At 39.8% G+C, this 20738-nt stretch overlaps 1 protein-coding gene across 5 annotated transcripts in view; it reads right to left on the reverse strand.

Moving 5' to 3' along the window:
- ADAMTSL1 (ADAMTS like 1) overlaps window positions 1-20738 on the reverse strand; it is a 474745-nt gene that overhangs the window by 87002 nt on the left and 367005 nt on the right. For all 5 annotated transcript variants that reach the window (XM_052776382.1, XM_052776381.1, XM_052776383.1 and 2 more), the window contains 4 exons: window positions 14269-14319; window positions 10009-10213; window positions 8590-8737; window positions 4505-4589 (listed from right to left, as the gene is read on the reverse strand). In XM_052776382.1, coding sequence (XP_052632342.1) covers window positions 4505-4589; window positions 8590-8737; window positions 10009-10213; window positions 14269-14319 — 489 coding nt within the window. The remainder of the gene's footprint in view (window positions 1-4504; window positions 4590-8589; window positions 8738-10008; window positions 10214-14268; window positions 14320-20738) is intronic.

Below are 20738 nucleotides of genomic sequence, written 5' to 3' on the forward strand. Positions count from 1 at the left end.
AAATTTGACAGAGGGTTAAAATTCTCTGTGATGACTTTATACCTCTGTCAAATTCAGTTAATAGGAATAAATTCAGACATTACTGAGAGAAGAGGAAGGCAACTGACAGATAGACATATACAGACAAAATTAAACTCTAAGACTTGCTTCCTTTAGAAATTCCTGAAGAAGTAAATAATGGAAGGCACTACATACAGATGGAATAAAATGAGGCATCTGCTGCTCTAGCAGCACGCATTAGAGAATGATCACAAATCACAGGCGGAAGGACAATGTAAAAGAATGTGTAACTTTATAACTCATAGTATGCAATTTCATAACAAAAATCGTATTCAATAGAAAGTCATAAAAGTCACAAGACAGCAATACAGAGAGTCACAAATATGAGAACTCAATGCATAGAAGAAACCCACTGAAAATTACCAGCTTTAGTTTTTAAACTTCCAGTCAAAAATAAACTTTGAAAAGGACAATATAGCTGCTTATAGATGGGGTTTGCTTTCTCTGCCTGAAGAATGATAAGGAAGAAAGGGTGACAGTGGTCAGGGAAGAATGGTCTGCTGGCTACAAAGAGCAACCCTATCTGTAGAGGAGAATGGTGGCAATGACTTGGTGGTGTAAGAAAGCTCGGGAAGAGCCTCAGATAAAGTCTAGGCAAAGAATGAGTCCTTACTGACATCTGCCTAAGTGCAGTCATGAAATTGGTAATTACTGTACTAATACAGAGTGAATAGTAAAATCACATAAGCATAGCTTGTCTGAAGAAACTTCCATTACTCCAACTTTCACCAAACATGCTCATGAAACACAACACTGCCTTTTCATTTCAGCACCTGGCTTACTGTGCCCCTGGATGCCTTTTGCTGTTCCTCCTGCTCTGCAACTGTTCCCCTTCCCCTCCATGCTGCGTCTCCTCTGCCCATCGTTCCCCCCCTGCTGAGCAAAGGAGTGGGGTCTCAAAGAAAGCCCATCCTGGCTGCTCAGCTCAACTCCCACCCTCAAACCCTGCTCAGCCAGCTCTGCTCTATTGAATCAGAGAAAAAAAAGGGCTTCCTCAGAGAAGGGGAAGCAAGCAATTAAAATTGTTTTTTACAATGCCTTGTATGTTTTCTGAAAATATTTACAGCAAAGTAACACACTACAACATGCTTAGGAGTAAGACAGTAAGAAATTGATGGTCTTGTTCTAGTTACATAAATTCACAGTCAGCAAAATAGCTGGCCACAATCACATGCTGTCTTATGCCAGCTAGTGCTTGATCCAACATTTAAAAACTCTTGACCATTCCAACCCTGAAATTAGCATGCACCTACACTCATCAGCCAAAATATGCGAGTGATAGGCTGACATCTGTCAGCATGGTAGGCCATGGAGTATTATATTGTTTCTCTGCATAGCTGCAGAAACACAGGCCAAAAAGTGCGTTATCACGTAACACACCTTGCTTTTCAACTAGTTGGTGTATTTGAAATTCCCACACAGCTGAATGAGGACAAGTGATGCTACAAAACTGGCATCAGAGTTGATTGTTGGTTGTATCTCGGCGAGTTCTGAATGTTTTGTCTCCTTTTTTATGTCATTACATACAGTGTTTTGATCTAATAACCAGGACCTAAAATGAATAACTGTTTAAAGTTAGACATTAATGAAAAACACTATTAATAGTGAGGCACCAAAACCAATTTTATGTGCAAGTTCACTGCTCAAGGTCACTGTCAACAGATTAGATATTCTGGAACAATATGCAGATGGCTGTTAGAGTTTACAGATGGGGATTGCATGGATGGCCCTTTCAGCACAAGTTTTCTAAGTTTTTACTTGGTCTTTCTGTCTCATGCCTTATCACTAAAAATCATTCCAAACTAAACATGAGGCATAGAGATCTCTGAGCTTTGGGAAAGTGTGCATAAAGATCCTGACTTTGTGCCCTTTATTTTAGCTGTTAGTCAACACATATAAAAATCTATACTTGAATTTAATTTAATGTCAGGTTGATTTCTCATCAGCCTAAAATAAAGATTATACACCCTCCCAGAGCTGTGCTTTGCAGGGAGAAAAAAATATACAAAATTCACCCCATAGCAGAATGAACCTAGTCTGGACTGTGCCCCACTGTATTGGTATGTTAGTATCCCATTGGTATCACTGAAGTGTTGCATGAGATGGGGTAAAAAGATTATGATGTCTTTGCAGAACGGGAACTTTATTGCCCCAGAGCAGTGAACTATAAAGTAAGGAGGTGTCCTAGCTGCACTTAAAACATTTTAAAGTTCTTAAATCCCTTTCCCTTTATATCTCTCAAGGTCTGTTTTAATATCACAAGTAATATACGCATAAGGTTTTCTAGAATATTTTATTAAAATACAGGTCATGATAAATAAAAGCCTCTTCATCTTTCCCTGTTGGTTATGCCTGTTGTCTACAACCCCCTTCTTGTTAATATTTAAAGCTACGTATACTTATATATTTATATATTATTATGCTCTTTTTCTACAGTACTGTCAACATCGTTCAGAAAATTTATCAAAAAATTTCTTAGTGTAACAAATTGTTCCAGATATGACCACATATCACTATGATTCCTTTTGATAAAATTCCTGATAATACATTTTCTTTATGTATGCTTCCAAGGGTTATTTACAGGTTGATAAAAGCACATTTAGCTAAGTGGTTTAGTATAGTCACAAGAAAAGTCACAAGATAATAAACTGCACTTTACAAATGAAAAATGAGTACATTCACAAATATTGAATTTACTAGACTTTGACTCTGAATGAATCAGCCTACAGAGTCTATAAAACTCTGGAAACAGTTGAACAACTCATTATATTACATATGATAGCTACTACTGATATATATACATACACATATAAGTATGTGTGTTTGTATATGTGTGTATAAATGTGTGTGTGTACACAGGTATCTGTGTATATACATGTATTTATGTATACATATGGCAGCTGGATTAAAGTAATTTTTATTTTAAGGGCTTTATTATGTATGTCTCTAGCTCTATTTCAATGTTTCATTTTCAAATTACTTCAATTCAGTTTAACCATGCAAAAACTGCAATCATATTGCATAAGGAACAAAGTTTTTTGGTCTAATACACAGCTGCAGTTGCAATAAAAACGGCCATGTGCTCAGCCATGAGGAACTGGATACTGATTAAAGCTGTGTACAGAGGTTACAATTATAGCATGCGTTTATCACAGTTCCAGAATAAAAAATCCAAACCATAATCTTAACAGTATTTTTAATTTCTCAACCTCATTGCTAAAGGTTTATGTGGTACACCAGTTTTACTGCAGCTTCCTTTTCATTGCAATTTTATTAGGTTAAGGAAGATTAATTATCCATAAATGACAATAAAACTCAATTCCGAATGAAATTCTGAGGGTTTTTTCAAACCACTAAATTTTTCTAACTTCTTCTGCAGTCCTGCTATTAATGAAATTGAGCACATGCAGAAACTGCTAAACTGTGTTTTCAATAGCACCATGTGAAGAACCTGGCTACACCAGGTCAGATTCATACAGTCAGATTTTCCTGCTGATATATTAAAAAGGTAGGTATCAACCCTAAGTGGAAGTGTTCTTTTCCAGCTTTTTATTGTAATATTTTTTCCTTCAGCATTACCTGTAAATATTTTATGCCCTCTACCTCTTTCTAACTCAAAGATATTTTTTCACAAAACAAAAGACAAATGAATCGGAAAAGAAAAACCGAAAAGTTACAGTTAAGGGACATAATGAGTTAATTTCATGTATTTAGGAGGAAAATGTACATTTTCCATCATTTCAGGCAGCCGTAATGTGAGGGGACTGTCAATGTATTCACACAGGCCAACCTGCCATCCAAGAAGGCCTGCAGGAGGAAGGGCTATTAATAGGGTACAAGGTGCTGACTGAGATCCAACTTGCAAAGGTGGCTGGGCAAAGACCATGAAGTGGCTAGAAAAGCAGGAAGGGGAAAATCCCTGAAATGATGAGGTAAGTGATGATAAGGCAATTCAAACCACAGGGCTGAGGTTTCTAGTTTATTTTCCGCTAAAATTAATTAATTTAATTTGCTGTTACTACACTCTTCCTGGGGGGGAGAGGTAAGGGAGAATCATCACTGGCTGCCCTGTATTTTACCTTTTACTTCACAGGGATATTGTGAGACTAGATAAAGGTGCTAAGCTGCAGAGATACAGTGGTAGTGGGGAACATATAACTATGTAGGTAGATAGACTCTCACTATAATATTATTGTACATTACCTAAAATACAACATGTATGTATTTGCTCAAATTAAATCTGCATTTGCCCTCTTGAATTCTGTCTCTTCATACCTAAGTGTGATACAGCCTTAAGCCCATTGATTTCCACATGGTTGGGTTTAGCCTTTACATTACACTCCAATGAAAGCAAATTACAATTTCAAGAGACAGTGTTAGTTCAGCACAAGCCCCAGATCCCCACATCATGAGGACCTGTTGTAAGCAAATTTTTAGGACTTACGATGGTTCTTCAGACACCACTGCTCCTTCCTCCAGCTCTTGAGCCTGCTTATACCACGGCAACTTTGCTTCCACGGGAAGTTTCTCTATGGAACAAGCACAAGCATGTGAAAATAGGAAGCACGCAGCAATGCTGCTACTTGTGTCAGCCTCCCCCCTCTTTTGTCGATCATGCTTGTGACTCACGTGTGCCTTCATCCATGTAGAGGCTGAGCACAAAGAAGAAAGAGAGAGAAAGGCGAGCAGGAGAGAGAGAACAAAACTCCTTTGTCACCTGGACTATAATGCTTACAAGGTTATAGGACCAGATAGTTCACTGTTGCAGCTAGAAGGGCTATGGTGTTCTAAAGCCAGAAAGGAATATTAAATCACTTTTCAGACCATACAATTGGGCTGTAAAAGTTGGCCCTTTGGAAAGTATTTTTTGGAGGGAGTCTTGCAAGTGTAGCAGGCCTCCATTGACGTTGCAAAGGCAAAATATATAAAATCCTTGTGTTTACCCTTAAATTTTAGAACATCAGAAGACACATTAAGCTTGGTTTTGATAGGTTACAAAAAGGAGGAAAATCCTCATTTGATGAGAGATACCACAGAAAAACAGAGAAACTGTAATAAAATGGCCCAGCTATACTTTTCAACTTTAAGTTTATCAGTTCATCAGCTATGTGGATTTAAAAAACTGAGCTTGATACTTTTTCTGTCATTTCTGATGGAAAACAGTAGAGCTGCTTTTCTTCCCCTCCAGGATGTGCACACAGCATAATGAGCTGCTCTGCTCTGGGGTGTGCAGGGCCATGCTGCTTCACAAGCCAAACTCCGCTTTCATGCAGCATCAAAGTGGAGTATTTGAGCTGAAGGTGGTGGAGCTGTTTTAGGTCCACAGGGGTATAAAGCAAGAGCAAATTTGGCACTATAATTTGAGAAGGAGCTCTGCATTTCAACAAAACATTTTGGGCTAGGATCAGGGGAAAAAACACAAATAAAAGGGAGTGACACTCAGACTGCTGAGGAGAACCAGGGCCAGACCTATTTGCCACTCACAAATCACCTAAGCCTTTCAGGTTTACATAATGCCTGGATTTGCACTCGCCAACGGGAGCAGATTAATGTCATTCAGAATGGTCAGGAATTTTCTGTGACTCTGTTGTGCACAACAGTGAACCTTTCACATATGCACACGAAATTTCCCACCTGTCAGTTGTATCATAGAGGAATAACAACTTACAACTTGATTACACAGCTACTGCAACTTTAGTCAAGCAAATTTTCTTGGAGCAAGTTATTAACTGAAGAAAAAAGGGACAGTAATAGAGTTACTATGCCTCTCTCTTAGAAATAGCTGGCCAAGCTCTTACTTTAACATATTTATTAGTGCTATTTAAGGATGAATATTTGCCAGCACAGCTCTTAGTTTAATCTATATTTTACTGCATTTGTTATCCAAAATATGTAGGAGATATTTCTATTTATATGTTCTGCAGTTTGTTTTATGGGTTTTGGAAAGCTAGATCTTACTTCTGTGCTTTTTTGCTTGGATGCAACTGCTTATAAAAAGCAAAAGCTCTTGTGTACTGCTGCCTGTTATGTGACTTTTAAAATAACTTTTCAGAGGTGTAGTTAATTATCATCTACACTGTAAAATTTGTTAGAGGATTAGAAATGTTGATGTTGTACAGTGTGCTTTGACAAAAAAAAAAAAAAAGAAAGACTAAAAAGCACTCCTAACATAAGCTAAGGAGGAACTGTTACCTTTGGAGATTAAAGTAAAATCTCTTCTTTTATAAAACTGTTCCAATAAAAACACTTAAATCCTATATTTTACAGAGAGTTGTATTAGATGAATACACCTACTTTATTAAAACTGAAAATCATTACTTAATCCAGGGATATCCTATTTTTTCCCATTATTGGTGTAAGATAAAGTGCCTCAGTGCTTGAATAAACTAAAATGAAATAAATTACATGAACTATTTGCATTCTATTTCTGTTTAGCACAGTGTGTTAAAAGAAGAGGGAATTCCACATTTTTTGTCTTGCTGCTTCAGTCATCTAGGAAGATTGTTTTTCTGCTTTATGATAATCCAGCTCCAGAAGAAAAAAGTGGGCTAAGATTAAAACATTCAGTAGAGGAGAGGTACTTTGCTACTTCTACTGCTCTAAATTTCTAAACTCTAGATTTGTGAAATAAAACCAACAAATTTCCAGCACATAAATAGATTTGGATTGGAAGAGACCTCTGGATATCATCTGGTCCAACTCTCTTCTGAAAGCATGGTTCAGCCTTCAGATACATGGGTCTTCAAACATCACCACTTGCATTATGAAAGGACAACTGTGAGAGTGTTGTGGAACCAAGATGAGGAGTAAAATTAAACCCAAGCAAAACACTATGCTTTGCATAGGACTTTCCATCCCATGGGAAAAAATGGAAGAAAGAAATAACCACCTACAATCAGAAATTAATTATGTATGTACTGCAAAGGGCAGCACAAGAGTTTATCCAGGGTAAAGATGCCAATATGTTGCAAGGGTGGTCTTCCAGCAAACAGCAATTTACTTTGTTCCCAGACAAGTCCCACTGGAAGAGATTTCTTAAAGAGATGCAGGCAAGGAAAGCTTTCCTAGCTGGTCTTGCAGCCTTCTCAGGTTCCCTAGGCAGAAGTCGGTTGTGGGTGGTTTGCAACACCTGATTTTTTGGTGTCTTAGTGCATTTTGCTTACACGTACGCTGCAGGCAGACAGGATCTTGCTTTACCTGTGGTCTGAACACCATAAACAGATAAAGCCCCATAAAAGCAGCTCGCTGACTGAGCCCAAACCCACTGAATCTCTGTATCAGGCTCAGAGTCATGCTAACACAGCCACAAGGACTTTTTTTTTCATCTTGCAAATTGGACGGAGTGAGCTCATGTCGGCCAGCAAAATACAGTGCAAACATACTCTGCTCTCCAGACTCCCTGTGGCCTGGGTTTTGCCATTTTGGTGGCTGGCAGACACAGTGATTTCTCATGGCCCAGATAAACTGGAATCTTGAAACTTGGCAAGTGTGCCCATCACTGGCCACTGAGTGCAGAAATTAAAATTCCAAATTTCACTGTTGCATCTTGGACCAGCACAAGGTCACAGATCACTCTTATTTCACAGGGCTTCATAATAAGTGCTCTTAATATGTATCAGGATAGCAATTAATTTTTTAAAAGAAATTGATTTCTTCTTATGGTGGGGTTTAAGTCTCCAGTTTAGGGAAATTAAGTTCACGTGCAGTGCTGTAGCCCAAAACTGTCCGTAAGTTAGTCAGCATACAGACACAGAGGTTGTATTGATAGAGCTGTATACACACACAAACACATGTACACTCATATACCTGTGGAAATGGTCAAATACCTGTGTCTGCTGCACTAGGCCACTGCCACTAATCCAATCCAGTCTCCAGGACTTTTTCTAACATTCCTACCCCAAAAGAATGTCCAAACAGCTGCAGAAATGTTTTATCCTTCTCTTAAGAAAATGTGGGGCATTTACCACAGTATTACTCTCTGTTTGAGGCCCAGGTCAAGAAACATTTCTATACAAACTTTGAGTACTCCTTGCTATAAGGTGCTTCAAGTCTAACAGTCTGCCAAATTTTGCAGCTTTGCTAGTAAAAGGAACTTCATTTTGGGATGTACAATGCTTGCTTCTGACCTATTTCAACTCTGAATTATGAATGGGCACTTTAAAATTATGGTTACATTTATCTACCATAAATGTTATTTATTTATTTAATTCCTTTTAAAATACAGGGCAAATTTAGCCCAGACACAATCAGTGAGGTCAAACCTGCTTACACAATGGTCAAATTTGCAGTTACATTGCTTGGTCTGCTGTACCACAAGTTAACAGTGGAAACCCTGGAGCTTGTAAGAAAGAGGAAGGGGCCAGCATTCACTTCAGGCTGTTAGCAGGCAGACTGGAATAGGAATGGCAGGCCTTAAAGGTGCAAATTCACAACTCAGTGCAGGTGGAAACAGTGCTACCAGCAACAAAACAAAACTGCTCAACATGGAAGAGCTCTGAAAAATGTATGAGAACCCTTCTGCCTCGTTACCTTTGGGTTTGTAGCAAGGAGTGGGTACTATGCATTCTTCTTTTACGTGTGGCTTTGTTTTAGGACTACAGCCTCCTGTATGCATCCCCCTGTGATCAATGCAAAGGACCACACGATACCTGAGTCCTTGTCCACAGGTCACAGTGCACTGGGGAAAAAAAAGATAAAAAAAGGTGCATGTGATATGTCACAGGAGTGATAAATAAAAGGGGAATATGCAATACAAGTATGTGCACATCGGAGAGCAAAATATGATGCAGAAACACCGAGCCCTGAACATAAGTTATTCATCATAATATTTGGTAGTTATGGATAAGGTATAAAACTGACAGAAATTTGTGTCTTTTTTCTCTGTACATTTACTTGGTTTGGACATTTTGCAGCTGGATTTCTCTCGCAGTATCACTCTCTCAGAGTTGGCTACTTGGCTTGTGGCCATCTGTCCCATATTGGATATGCTCAGTAACACCCCGTCAGTTTCATCTGGAGCCACTCTGCTTTGCTTGCACAAAGTACTGGGGCTTATGGGTTAACAGGGGTGACACTCAGCTATTTTGGAACATGGCACCGAACAGAATGAGAAACTATTTGGGCTTTCTTCCCTCAGACACTTTCTTAAGTATTTTTTTCATTTATTTTTGGTAAGGTACATCAATTTTTCCCCCTGTACAGATTGTTTCAGAAGTGGTTGTACAGGAGAGGATCAAAACTACCAACCAGTGCGGAGGGCTATGGACACTACCAATATTACTTTGCTCTTGGATAGCAGCTTTCATCTGGAAATCGCTAAACACTTAGCAATCAGTGAAGAACACCTCAACTGCGTGTAAGCTAGCTTAGCTTCTAAAACCCATTTTACTTGTTAAGAAACTGGGATGGTGAGAAACTACATTCAAGATTAAGTCTTTATGTACAAAATCAAAATACTTTTCTACTTTTGTAGAAAGACTTTTCAAAGACATTTACTTTCGTACAGAAGGAACGGTGAGTCAGGAACAGACAACTGCAAGCATCAAAGAGCAGAGTCATTTATGGCTTTGTGTATTTCTGGAAATTTCTCAGCAATTCATTATATTCAATTTATGGCTGAAAAGTTGTAATAAAGAGATACCATTACTTGCTTACTGGTTTTCTTTTGTATATTTCATTTTTGTTCCTAGTCTATTATTAGTAGAAGTTCACTAATTAACATTACAGATCTGATTTATTTTTCCATCATTCTCCTTAATCATGTTAATCTTATTAATACATTATTCCTGAGTATTTACTTTGCAGTTAGACAAATAACGTAATTTAGAACAAAGGTCATGGTAATAAGGAAAGAAAAGTAGTGAATGTTTCTACTTCCACAAGCTCACTAAACTATAAGATGTATTCTTAGTGCCATAAATACAAAATCAACAAAGCTAAGCTGGTTACCGGAGACCATTCCTGAGCAAGCCACTTTGGGCAGTCAAATATATTGCAGGGCTGGACAACAGGCATCTTTGGAGTATACATGCATTTCCATTCTTCCACGGGGCTGATATGCCCCTGAATGTCTTCTTCCACACATGAGACACTGCGGCTTTGAATGCCCCCTCCACAGGATGAGGAACAGGCAGTCCAGGGTGTACTTTCCCATCTGGGGAAAAAAAAGCCCAGAACAGAGAGGCATCAGGAAAAGGAACCCCTGCTGCCCCCACCCTCACCTGCACCCCCCAAATGCATAAACTGCTATCTGCAGGAGGGTTTTTTTTCCGATTAATGTCAGTAAAAATTAATCACATATATATTTTCATAAGTGGCCATAACAGCAAAGCACTCTCATGGCTCCTGTCTCTAAATCACAGGTTAGTAATATGAAATCTCCTCTCTCCCACTAACCCAGTGCTTACTACAGAAACTCTAAATACTTTTAACTTAATTCCTTTTATTTAATTGATGGGATTATCATATCATCACAATTTGTCATGTTCTGAGGAATCTTTGTCACAAATCACTGGAAGCTTAGTGTGCTCTGAAGCTGATGCTCCTTTTGGAAGAACATACAGGGAAACAGCAATGTTTCTTTCCAGGGAAACAACTGAGTTGAAGAAAAAAAAGATGGGAGGAAATTACCAAAAAGAAGACGTGACTATACTAATAGGATATGTGGCCTCTGATGGATAAACCACATGGGTCTTGTTTCCTTACAGTTGAGGCAGTGAGAGAAACTGAGAAACCATCTTTTCTCTACAGGTGCCACTTGAGAATGTAATGACAAATCCACAGAACAATGTGAAAAGCTATGCATACTTACAAGGATAATCCTTTTTTTACAGTGATGCATTACAATAACGTAGGCATAGTTTATACAGTACTGTAGGCATTGTTTCATATGTGTACCTGTCTCTCCACATACATAAAATAGTCTGGTATTTCCTCTCTTAAATTCAAGGCATTGTCACGGAGAGGACCCGGGACTGTTGTCATGATCCAGTGTGGCTATTCCTGTGCATGCCTGATGGTATAAAAGTGTGCATGTTCTACCCACTTGGAAACACTTCACAAAATCATCTTTTTTTTTTCAAAAAGACAAATGTTCTTTTGATATGAATATATGTCCTTTTGATATCCTTTTAATAAGGACATTAGAAATAATGTTTGAAACAATTATTTTGGTCATAAATTTTCATTTTTTTAACTTAAAAAAATAATTTTTGTGGAAAAACCTCCACCTGTTTCCTCTTTCAGGCAAGAAGGAAAGAAAGGGATAGGTGAGGATTTTTTCTCCCACTTAAAACAGAGGAATTATTTTTATTGAGTAACAATTACAGGATCACCAAGATTGTTAAACAATATGAAAAATGCTTATCTTTCCTTCTGATTTTTCATCACATCAACCCATCTTTTTCTCATCAGCTCCAGTACATGTAAACACTACCCACACTTGGCTACTAGCTGAAACTGCCATAAAACTCAATGTGAAATGGCTTATGTTAATAGCTGTTTATGAATGGTAAAGCCACTGATTAATTCTATGGCTTATCACTGAGAAGTGGTGAAACCATGTTTACACCATGCCGTATCCATCACTGTGTGCTCAGCATAAGCCACATATGTCATGAACAGTTAATTTTAGCAATGTTTTTATTTCAAATGTGTTACCTGTGTCGCTACTGAACAAGTTTCCCAGCATACAGCTTAGGTATCTCACCACCACAAATCTAAATGAAGAGGCCTCAGACTGAAACTCATGAACAGTGGAAATTGCTGCAGCCAGCCTGAGCCAGCTTTTCTCAGGCATAAAAAGCGATGGCACCAGGGAATTCCCTGGAGTCTTTGGGACAAGTTTCCAGATGCCTTAGGCAACCTCAGTAATACCAAGCAGCTTAAATCTAGGCAAGCTGTTTGGTCCTCAGGTTTTTTATGAGTGTAAGATGTAAGGTGAAGTTTCTCTGTTGCACAGCTCTTAAAGCAGGTGTCACAGCTCCTTTCGAGGTACAAAGGGTGCAACATTGACAGAGAATTTATGAAAGTAATTTGTGGTGCATTAAAAGTGAGCACTATATCCGCTAAACCATACCTTTCCCTCTCTGTGATAAAATTCAAGGCTGAGGGTTTGCAGTAGGGAAATCTTGCAAAGATGCCTTCCCAGATTTGCTCTCCACTTCTGCCTGTTTGTTGCTCTACTCTGTCCCTGGTATTAGGTACCAGTCTCAGACAGGTAATGCAATCAGGGCCTCTCTGGTTCGGTTGTTTTTCTTTTTTTTGTTTAGGTTTTTTTTGCCTAAACTCTGCAGGTTCAGAGGAAAGACATTTTATATCCCCCTGCCTTGGCTCTGTCTCATGCCAGCCTCGTGGTCTATTCAGTTTCTGATGCCTCTGAGGTTTGGCGAAGAGATATGTGGCTGTGTGCTTCCTCTCGGGGCAAGGGAGGAAGACCTGAGCCCTGTTTGTGGGCTCATAGGAGCACATATGGGAGTGAGGGAGATGGAGAAGAGGGAAAGCAGCAGCAAAACAGCAGAGAGAAAAAGGAGGGGAGAGGTCCCAGCCAGCAGTTGCAGCCTGAGCAATCAATGAGGGGGGCGGTTAAAGGAGAATAGTGCGGCTGGGAGAGTGAATGTCAAGGGACTGTTATGGGGTGAGACCATAATCCAGAACAGCTTGAGAAACAGTCTCAGCCTTTTGATCATTTTCAGGGAATGATTTTTTTTTTTTTTTTTCTTTCAGTGTTACTGAAAGCCAAATACCTCAGGGCATTTTGATCCTTTATTTTGGATTTTCTTCAGCAGTAAAAAAGCCTCTGCCTAGCTGCCAGCTCAGGATGCTTTTTCCTTAAATGCAGTCCCTCCACTGTTAAGTACTGCTGAATCATCCTCTGATTAAAATTGTTCTCCATCGTTTGTCAATGTACATGCCCTTTGTACACAATTGAAATAAAATCCATTTTATTCAAAGCTAGAGTGTTAAACCCTGTATTAATATTCTAGCTTCTATATTGCTTATTAACAGAGGTTTAATTTTTGTGGTTAGGAGGTATGTATGGGTTTTTTTAAAATAAAGAACAGAGAAAAGTGTTTTCCAGAAAAAAGGAGTTAGACGCAGAGATATATTTTAAAAGTGTATCTCTCAAATATTTGGTGATAATGACTGTGTGTAAATAACCATAAGTGCTTAGCTAGGAAGAGAAAAACAGATCTTTGATAAAGGCTGTCAGCATGAATGGCAGCCACAATGCTTGGCAAGTAAGCTGCTCTCCTCCTTGCCTTCTCAGTCACAGTTTGGGGTGGGTCCATGATTTGGCCAGAGACTCTGTTGAAGGTGAATGCGCTGTGCTTGCACACTGATGCTGAAAGCTGTCTGCGTTAGGCCTCCTCATGGTTTGAAGGAGGTCGTTTCCTCAGCAGGATGAGACTAACAAGTTGCCTAGGGGGTTCTTTCTGTGATTACATACTCCATGACACAATAAATTAATGAAGAAGGAAACACAGCACAATACTATTGCATATCCAGGCAGTATTTCAAAACCAAAAGGTTATTATCCTTCAGCTAACAAACATTTTTATCAGCACCAGTCTTATTCATTGCTTTAAGAGTAATTACTTGTGATTATTTCCATGAGACCCTCAAGTCTTACATTAAAGACATTTTAATTGTGAGATAATTAATAATACAAATCAGGCCTTGATCCTATTCCTGCCCCTGATCTCTGATTCCTTAGAAAAACCAATGGATTAATGCCCCTGGGGAAGGCATTAGCATGGGTTTGCAGGATCAGAACATAACACTAATACTGCCTAAACCCAATATCTCACAATTTGTAAGCATGCAAGAAGCAGCACTGCCAGAAAGAGAGAGAAAGTCTGATGGTTCATTACAAAACCACAGGTTATAGTCCTGTTCAGAGATGAGTAAATGGAAGAAAAAAGAAAGGTGTGAGAGAAAAGGGGCAGGGGGGGTGAGGAAAGAAAGGGACCACACACTTAATAAGTCTGCATTGCTGCTTCAGCTTCAGAATATTGTTTCAGTTCTGCATGAACAGAGTTTAGACCAACAGGTTAGCACTTGAACATCTCTAGGTTAATCTGCAGTTGAGAGCAAAAGACAAGCAGCACCTGTTAACTTAGTTTGAGAGCAAAGCACAAATGCAGAGACATGAAAAAAAGAAGTAAATGTGTTTGTTAATCCTAGCATCTGGTTGACTGTTTTACATACCGAGGAAGGGGATGGTAGAGGTCATAGGGCATGATCTGCTTGTATCCATCACTGTTAGGAACAATAATGCCAACCCTCTGAGTAGAAGGTACACATAATAAAATAATAAACACTAAATGATTACATCATACAACTTTTTTTTTTACACAGTATTACAAAAAACCCCCAAACCCCAAACAAACAAGATATTTTACCTAAGTTGCTATCACACTTAAAACAAAACTTACGCTCCCATTCTACTGTTTCTGAGTCATTCAAAGAATAAACCACTGATTACTACTTTATTCTTATGAATATATTACTGTTTGACTAAGAAGCAATCCATTACCACAAATTCCCCAAATGAGTTGTCCAAATATTATTTAAAATTATGAGGTTACTATCTGCCATTAAAAAAAATAATTCTACACTAAATACTTTCTTGGACCTTGGATCCAAAGTCACTGAAGACAATAGAGGAACCTCTGTCTGCTTCAGAGAACTTAGATCAAACCCTTTTTTAAACTATTATATGGTTGTTTCTGCCCTTCGGATAAAACATCTGCTTTTACAGGGGTTGGGATTAGAAATTTGGGGAATCCCAGTGCAAGAATTCAAAATCTGTAATTCTTGTCTCTCCACCTGAAATCAGCCCAATATCATTCATCTTCAGAACCTGTCTCTTTATTTGGTTTTTCTGGAAGAAAGAAGGAGCTGAAGAGAAGAGTAACATGTCGTGTTGGTTTTTTTGGTTGGTTGGTTTTGGTGGTGTTGTGACTGGTTGGCTTGGATTGCTGTAGTGGTATTGGTATAGTGTCTAAATAATATAACATCTAAAGGTTATAGAAGGCAATAGTGTAGGTCAAAATTAGTTATTATCTGAACCATTGTCATGCCAGTTATGTGTGAGACGGATGTCACTTGACTTGTTGACAGCTACAGGGTCTCACTGAACTGCTAGTCTGGAATTTCATCTTTTGTCTGCACTTTTTATGGATTCTGACTCAGAGTAACTCTACCCATGTTGTTTCCCAATTGTCAGGCATATCTATTAACGTCAAATAGATGATCCCAGAGCACCTCATCTATCAGTTTAATCGAAGCCACTGTGCAACAGGGGACTTGGATGGGGCAGGTGGGCAGAACTATCAAAGAGTGAATGCCAATTGCATTAAAATAAAAAGTGTGTCCCTCTGCAAGTTACAGAGAGAGAAAACTGACTGAAAAGAATGAAGGTGGGTTTTGAGAGCCACATACAGATGAGAAGTGCTAGGTATGCTGCTATGGATTTCTGCAAGGGGGAAGGAGCAGTGGAGGTAGAAGGGAGAAAGTATTCTCCACCCTCAACACAGTTCACTGAAAAATGCTGTAAGGATTCAAAGGAGCCTTGTCATGCTAAGACTAAAGGGGTCTTTTCTCCATTCAATCAACAGGGTTTTTATGTGCATAACTTGTCTGTGATAGGAGAATGGATCCCATTGTGTTTTCACAGCGAGGAGCCAGCGCCAGGTCAGCGTGCTGGAATTTTCCAGCTAAAGCATGCAAAGATGCTGGAGCCCTCGGAATGTGTGATGGGGACTAGACAACTCCCTCTAAGATTAGCAGCCTCTGCAGTCTCAGGAGCCCTCTGCATGAGTGTGCATATTCGCATCTTCAGAGAGCTGCCTGTCTCCGCAAAAATCTAGAAATCTAGGAGAGGCAATTCTGCCACTGGGAAACTTTGGAAAAGACAAATGGGTCATTTAGAGTATGGCCAATGAACAAGTCTTTTCAGACTTAGCTTGATGGGTAAATGCCTGGAGAAGTTTGAGAAATTCTGTACTAGTATTTTAAGAAGATGGAAGGGGACTTTTTCTGATTTTTTTTGCTCATGCTTTTGGGAATCTCTGCTGTTTTCTTGACTCTTCTACCACTGCTGCTGAAGCTCCACTCTGAAGCCTTTTGCACTTTCCAGCTCATCAGCTTGCTGAGGAGCGGTTGGAAAAACTTGGAAAACACAAGTTCAGAAATGAAATAATTATACTATAAAAGCATCTGTTGCCTAAGAAAGAAATAGATTTCAAAACATTTCTCACTCATTGCAGTGAGAAATGTTTTCTTTCTAATAAACATGATCTGTATGCATAATCCTGGTCTACATGCATTAGAATGCATGATATCCAAGGCCATTCCAATGGAAATAACCGTACCACATCCAAACACTGTTATGAAGACTATATAACATTTACAAAGCACTAGATTAATATTGTCATTGGAAAGGTTTGACCCTCAAAGAATTTTGCACACATAAATTACATTTTCTGTAAATGGTATAGAGCTCCACAGAATTACTGACACTGTCCTTGTGCATATGTGAGGGGCTGCCAAAGGCTCTCATTCTGTTACTGCAAGATAATGATCCCCAGCAACATAAGTCCCATGGTTACAGTGAGGAAAAAGACCCCCCAATAATACACAATGGCTTAATCTATGATTTTAAAAATCAGCTTGAAGATACAACAAAACAGTGGATGGTCATTGTACCATCAATGGCAACTGCATCTTTCCTAGCTAGTCTAGTGTGGGATTTTTGTGTGTGTTCCACAAAAAAATCCCAAGCCTAAATGAACTATTTAAAAAACATCTTAGAGATTACTTTGGTGAATCCTGTACTTTTTGGCTGGACAAAGTGGTTTAAATTCCATAAATCTGTCAGTCCATGATACTCCTATAAAAAGATAGAAGAGATCTAGTTTATGGGCTTTGTTCACTGTACATTACTCAGACAAAGCAAAGGAGATGGTGTGCTAAATGAACAGAGAAAATAGTAATAATTCCTCCACTATACTGAGATTTCTGGCTGATGTGGAAGTAGCTAACAGGACTCATTCACACAACACCTACAGCAAACCTGCTTTGGCAGGAGCAGGAGCACAAAGCAAATAATTTTGAAGAGCTGTCGTGTCTCATGTGTCTGAAATCTCCCATGCCTTTCAGACCAACAAGTTATGCCATATACTTTGCAGGTTGGTTTGCTTTCCTCCTGAGTTCTGTCGGCTTCAGCACAGTTGCTCTTTCAAGGCACATGTCCAGCTGGAGCGGGAGCTGCACATACCAGAGGTGGGTGTGCTGCACCCAGGCCTGCCATCTCTGCAAACCTTCGGCTTTCCCCTGGGATGGGTGCCTGCAGCTGCGTTCCTTGAAAGTCATGTTTGGTGTCGTCTTCCCTGGTAGCTCCTTTTCCTCCTTAAGCTACCCTCTTAGCACGAATGACAGGCACAAATGCCTCTCTCCTGTAGCTCCCTGATGACTCTCTCTCCGACAAGGTTCCAGCCCTTCCTGCCTCCCTCTCCTGCATGACCACAGCTCTCAGGTTGGCCACCTGCTGAGCCGAGCAGGGGCATGGGAGCTAGAACTGGGAGAAGAGCCAGCAGAGAGAAAGGACATCTCCCCTGGAGATGCCTCAGGGTGGTGTGACCCTGCACGGCGATGATGTGCCAAGGCTGGGAGTGGGGAGGGGTGCCTGATGCTCCTGTGCTGGTGCTCCCACATCCTGCCATGCCAGTGCCCAGCCTCTGCAGGACACTCGCATGCCTCGGGCTCACAACCTTCACTTCTGCTGCGGACCCTCTTTTCCTGTGGGTTTCCTACGTGCAGTGCTGCAGCCCCAGGGCTGCCCACACTCCTGGATGGCTAGAGCTGTTACACCTCTTTCCTAATGAGGACTTGCCCAGTGAAGGTTTAGAACTTCGCTGAAATCTGTCGGACTTGAGAGTAAATGACCTGCATGGCAGGGACTATGCCATATAAGCAATGGTCCGAAGCAGGCCTAAGATACTAATAAGACCTGAAAAAGTTCATCACAAAAGACAAGAGTTTAGGATCTGAGCATCTCCCTGAGAGCCATGATTATCACTGGACAGACAACAGGCTTGAGAAAAAGTCTCCAGTTTAACACTACAAGTCCTGACCCTAAGGCAGTGTGTAATACTGACCCTCCCCTTAGAGTGCTCTGTGAAGATGCTGCAGTGTGACATTATCACCTTGTGCTACAAGAACACTTTCTGACTTGAGAAACAGGTATTGAGGCCCTCAGATAGACGGTATTTGTTAGTGTTTCCCATGGGTTACTCTGTAAAACTATCACTATTTCTATTCAGAGCTGGGGAAGATGACATCTGTGGTTACACCACAGGTACAGGCAACATTGGCTTTTGAATGCCTACTTTTGCAGGTGGTGAGTATCGTAATTCTCAGTTATGCTACCAGTATGAGTGACATTTCTGGTTTCTGGACCACCTTGCCTAATCCTCAGATATAGATAGTATTGTGGTCATCTTATCACATTGCACTCTATCAATGTGGAACTTGAAGAGCTACCATGTATTTTGTGTTTACATATCCTTTTATATGGTGTTAATACTTTATGGATTGGTAAAAACCAATGTCCCCTACCTAAATATTTTTAAATGGAATGTCAGTGGATACTTAAATAACCCACTTAAAAATGCAAAGGACTGCCAAGAAAGCTATCCTTCTGTGTCAACCTCCAGAAAAACCTCACACTTTAGACAGTATGTCTGTTCAGCACAACAGTATCTCACCTTTATAATAAATGACTTGTTCGTGGTGTACAGATTTCAAATTCTAAGACACATATGGTTTACTTATCATTGCCATAGACTGCTAAAAACTAATCTTTTTACAGCTTGAAATGGGTGTTATCAACTGGAAGCAGCAAAAGTACTTCCTTCCTATAGCACGACTGTAGTGCTTCTAAAAATCCTCCCTTTTTTATTCAGTTAAATATTTTATGGTGTTTTGGATGAGCAGTGTTTTGATACAAAGGTGGAAATTTGTTATTTTCTACTACTAATTGTTAACAACTGAATAGCCAGTGAAAATCTCTGTAAATGACCGTCTTACTATTTGCTGCAGTTTTGGTCTCTTCTAGGACTTAAATAGACTACATTTCCCGTAACTTCATCTTGGGCAGACAGATATCTGCATTTGATGCTCATAGCAGTACAAGAACTACCCTCCCACCTTACAGTTTGTTATCTGATGCATCCTGACAGCTCCTTTCTGCCTTTCTTTCTCTTTCTTTAATATAAACTATCTCCTTAGAGATGAATTTGCTCTGCTATTCACATCTTTTAACAATTTGACAAATGCTTCCTGGCCTGCCCTCCCTGCCTGTTCAGACAAAATAATTTTCTAGCTTAATTTAAAGGCCTTTTACCCTGCCCCAAAATTCAAGGTTTTTGTCCATTTGTCTTGAGAAGAAAATTGCCTTTTTAGGCATTAGGAGTATCTGCAGCTCATCTTTATCCTGCTCTTGAACTCAGGTGACCCCGATTATGACTACCAGAACATTGCTGTTGCTATCAGCTCCTTCTCCATTTACAACTCCTGTATATGAAGGCATATGTACTGCCATTTCTGCTCAAATGTACCACTATTTCCAGTTCAGCCTTCCTGAAAACTTATCTGGTGGTTCTTTTCCTGCTGCTCTGAATTGTTTTTGGCCTCCTAAACTTCTCCCCACATTTTTCAGGCATAATACATCACTTTTTGCTCATTTCTCCAGCAACCTCAGTAGTTCCTCAGTAAATTCTGAACTGTTCAAAAATCACCCTCCATAAATATATAGTTGGAATGACTGATATTTGTTGACCATACTCCCTCATTTGCAGGCAGCGTACTTTTTGCTACTACCAGTCTCATTTTTCCAGCACATGCAGCTTCAACCATGCTGGTGGAAGAGGTTTGTTCTCCCTTCTGCTTTGACAGCTAAAACCTTCATGTCTCATCTTCCCCTGGAATGGCTCTCTCTTGCTGTCTCTAGGATCATTCATATGCGTATGATTGGCTGTGGAAATTGAGACCAGACCCAGCAATCAGAGGCAACCAAAGTTCAGAGAGCACTGCAAGGCAAAAAGGCTTTCTTACCCCGCCCTGTAACAAATTAAGAACTTAAGTAAAAATGCAAATCCACAGAAATGACCATTTGCCTGAGGCAGAGATCAGGAAAGGGCATTGTCATGACCAGTGTCCCACATCCATGCAAAAAGCGGGGTGTTGTCAAAAAGCCCAGTGTCTGTGGTAACTATGGGATATTTTATGTGAAAGAGTATTCAAAACAAAGTTTAAATCTATCATATGTCCCAGTCGAGGGCAATAACAATAAATGAGTCATTGTGTCTCACACCCCTCTCATCACCGCAGATCTATGGCTGCTACTGTGTAAATCAGAAAGTGCAGCCTGCCTTTTCAGGAACATACGGGCACTCCAGTTTTGTTCATCTTCCAGAAGGAATGTAATGAAAATGGGAACACTGCACTGCTGTGATACTTGGCTTATAATTGCTATCTCCTGTAATACCTTTAGGGAAGCTGATAACAAGCAAATAAGTATGTGTTTGGCCTTTTCCTGCTTCAGCTGCCAATTTGTAATGACGCAAGGAGACCTCTGTTACTGATTAAAAGAATACTCTATGTTGCCCTTTTAA

The sequence above is a fragment of the Harpia harpyja genome, chromosome Z (genome assembly GCF_026419915.1).
Source record: "Harpia harpyja isolate bHarHar1 chromosome Z, bHarHar1 primary haplotype, whole genome shotgun sequence".
Taxonomy (NCBI): domain Eukaryota; kingdom Metazoa; phylum Chordata; class Aves; order Accipitriformes; family Accipitridae; genus Harpia; species Harpia harpyja.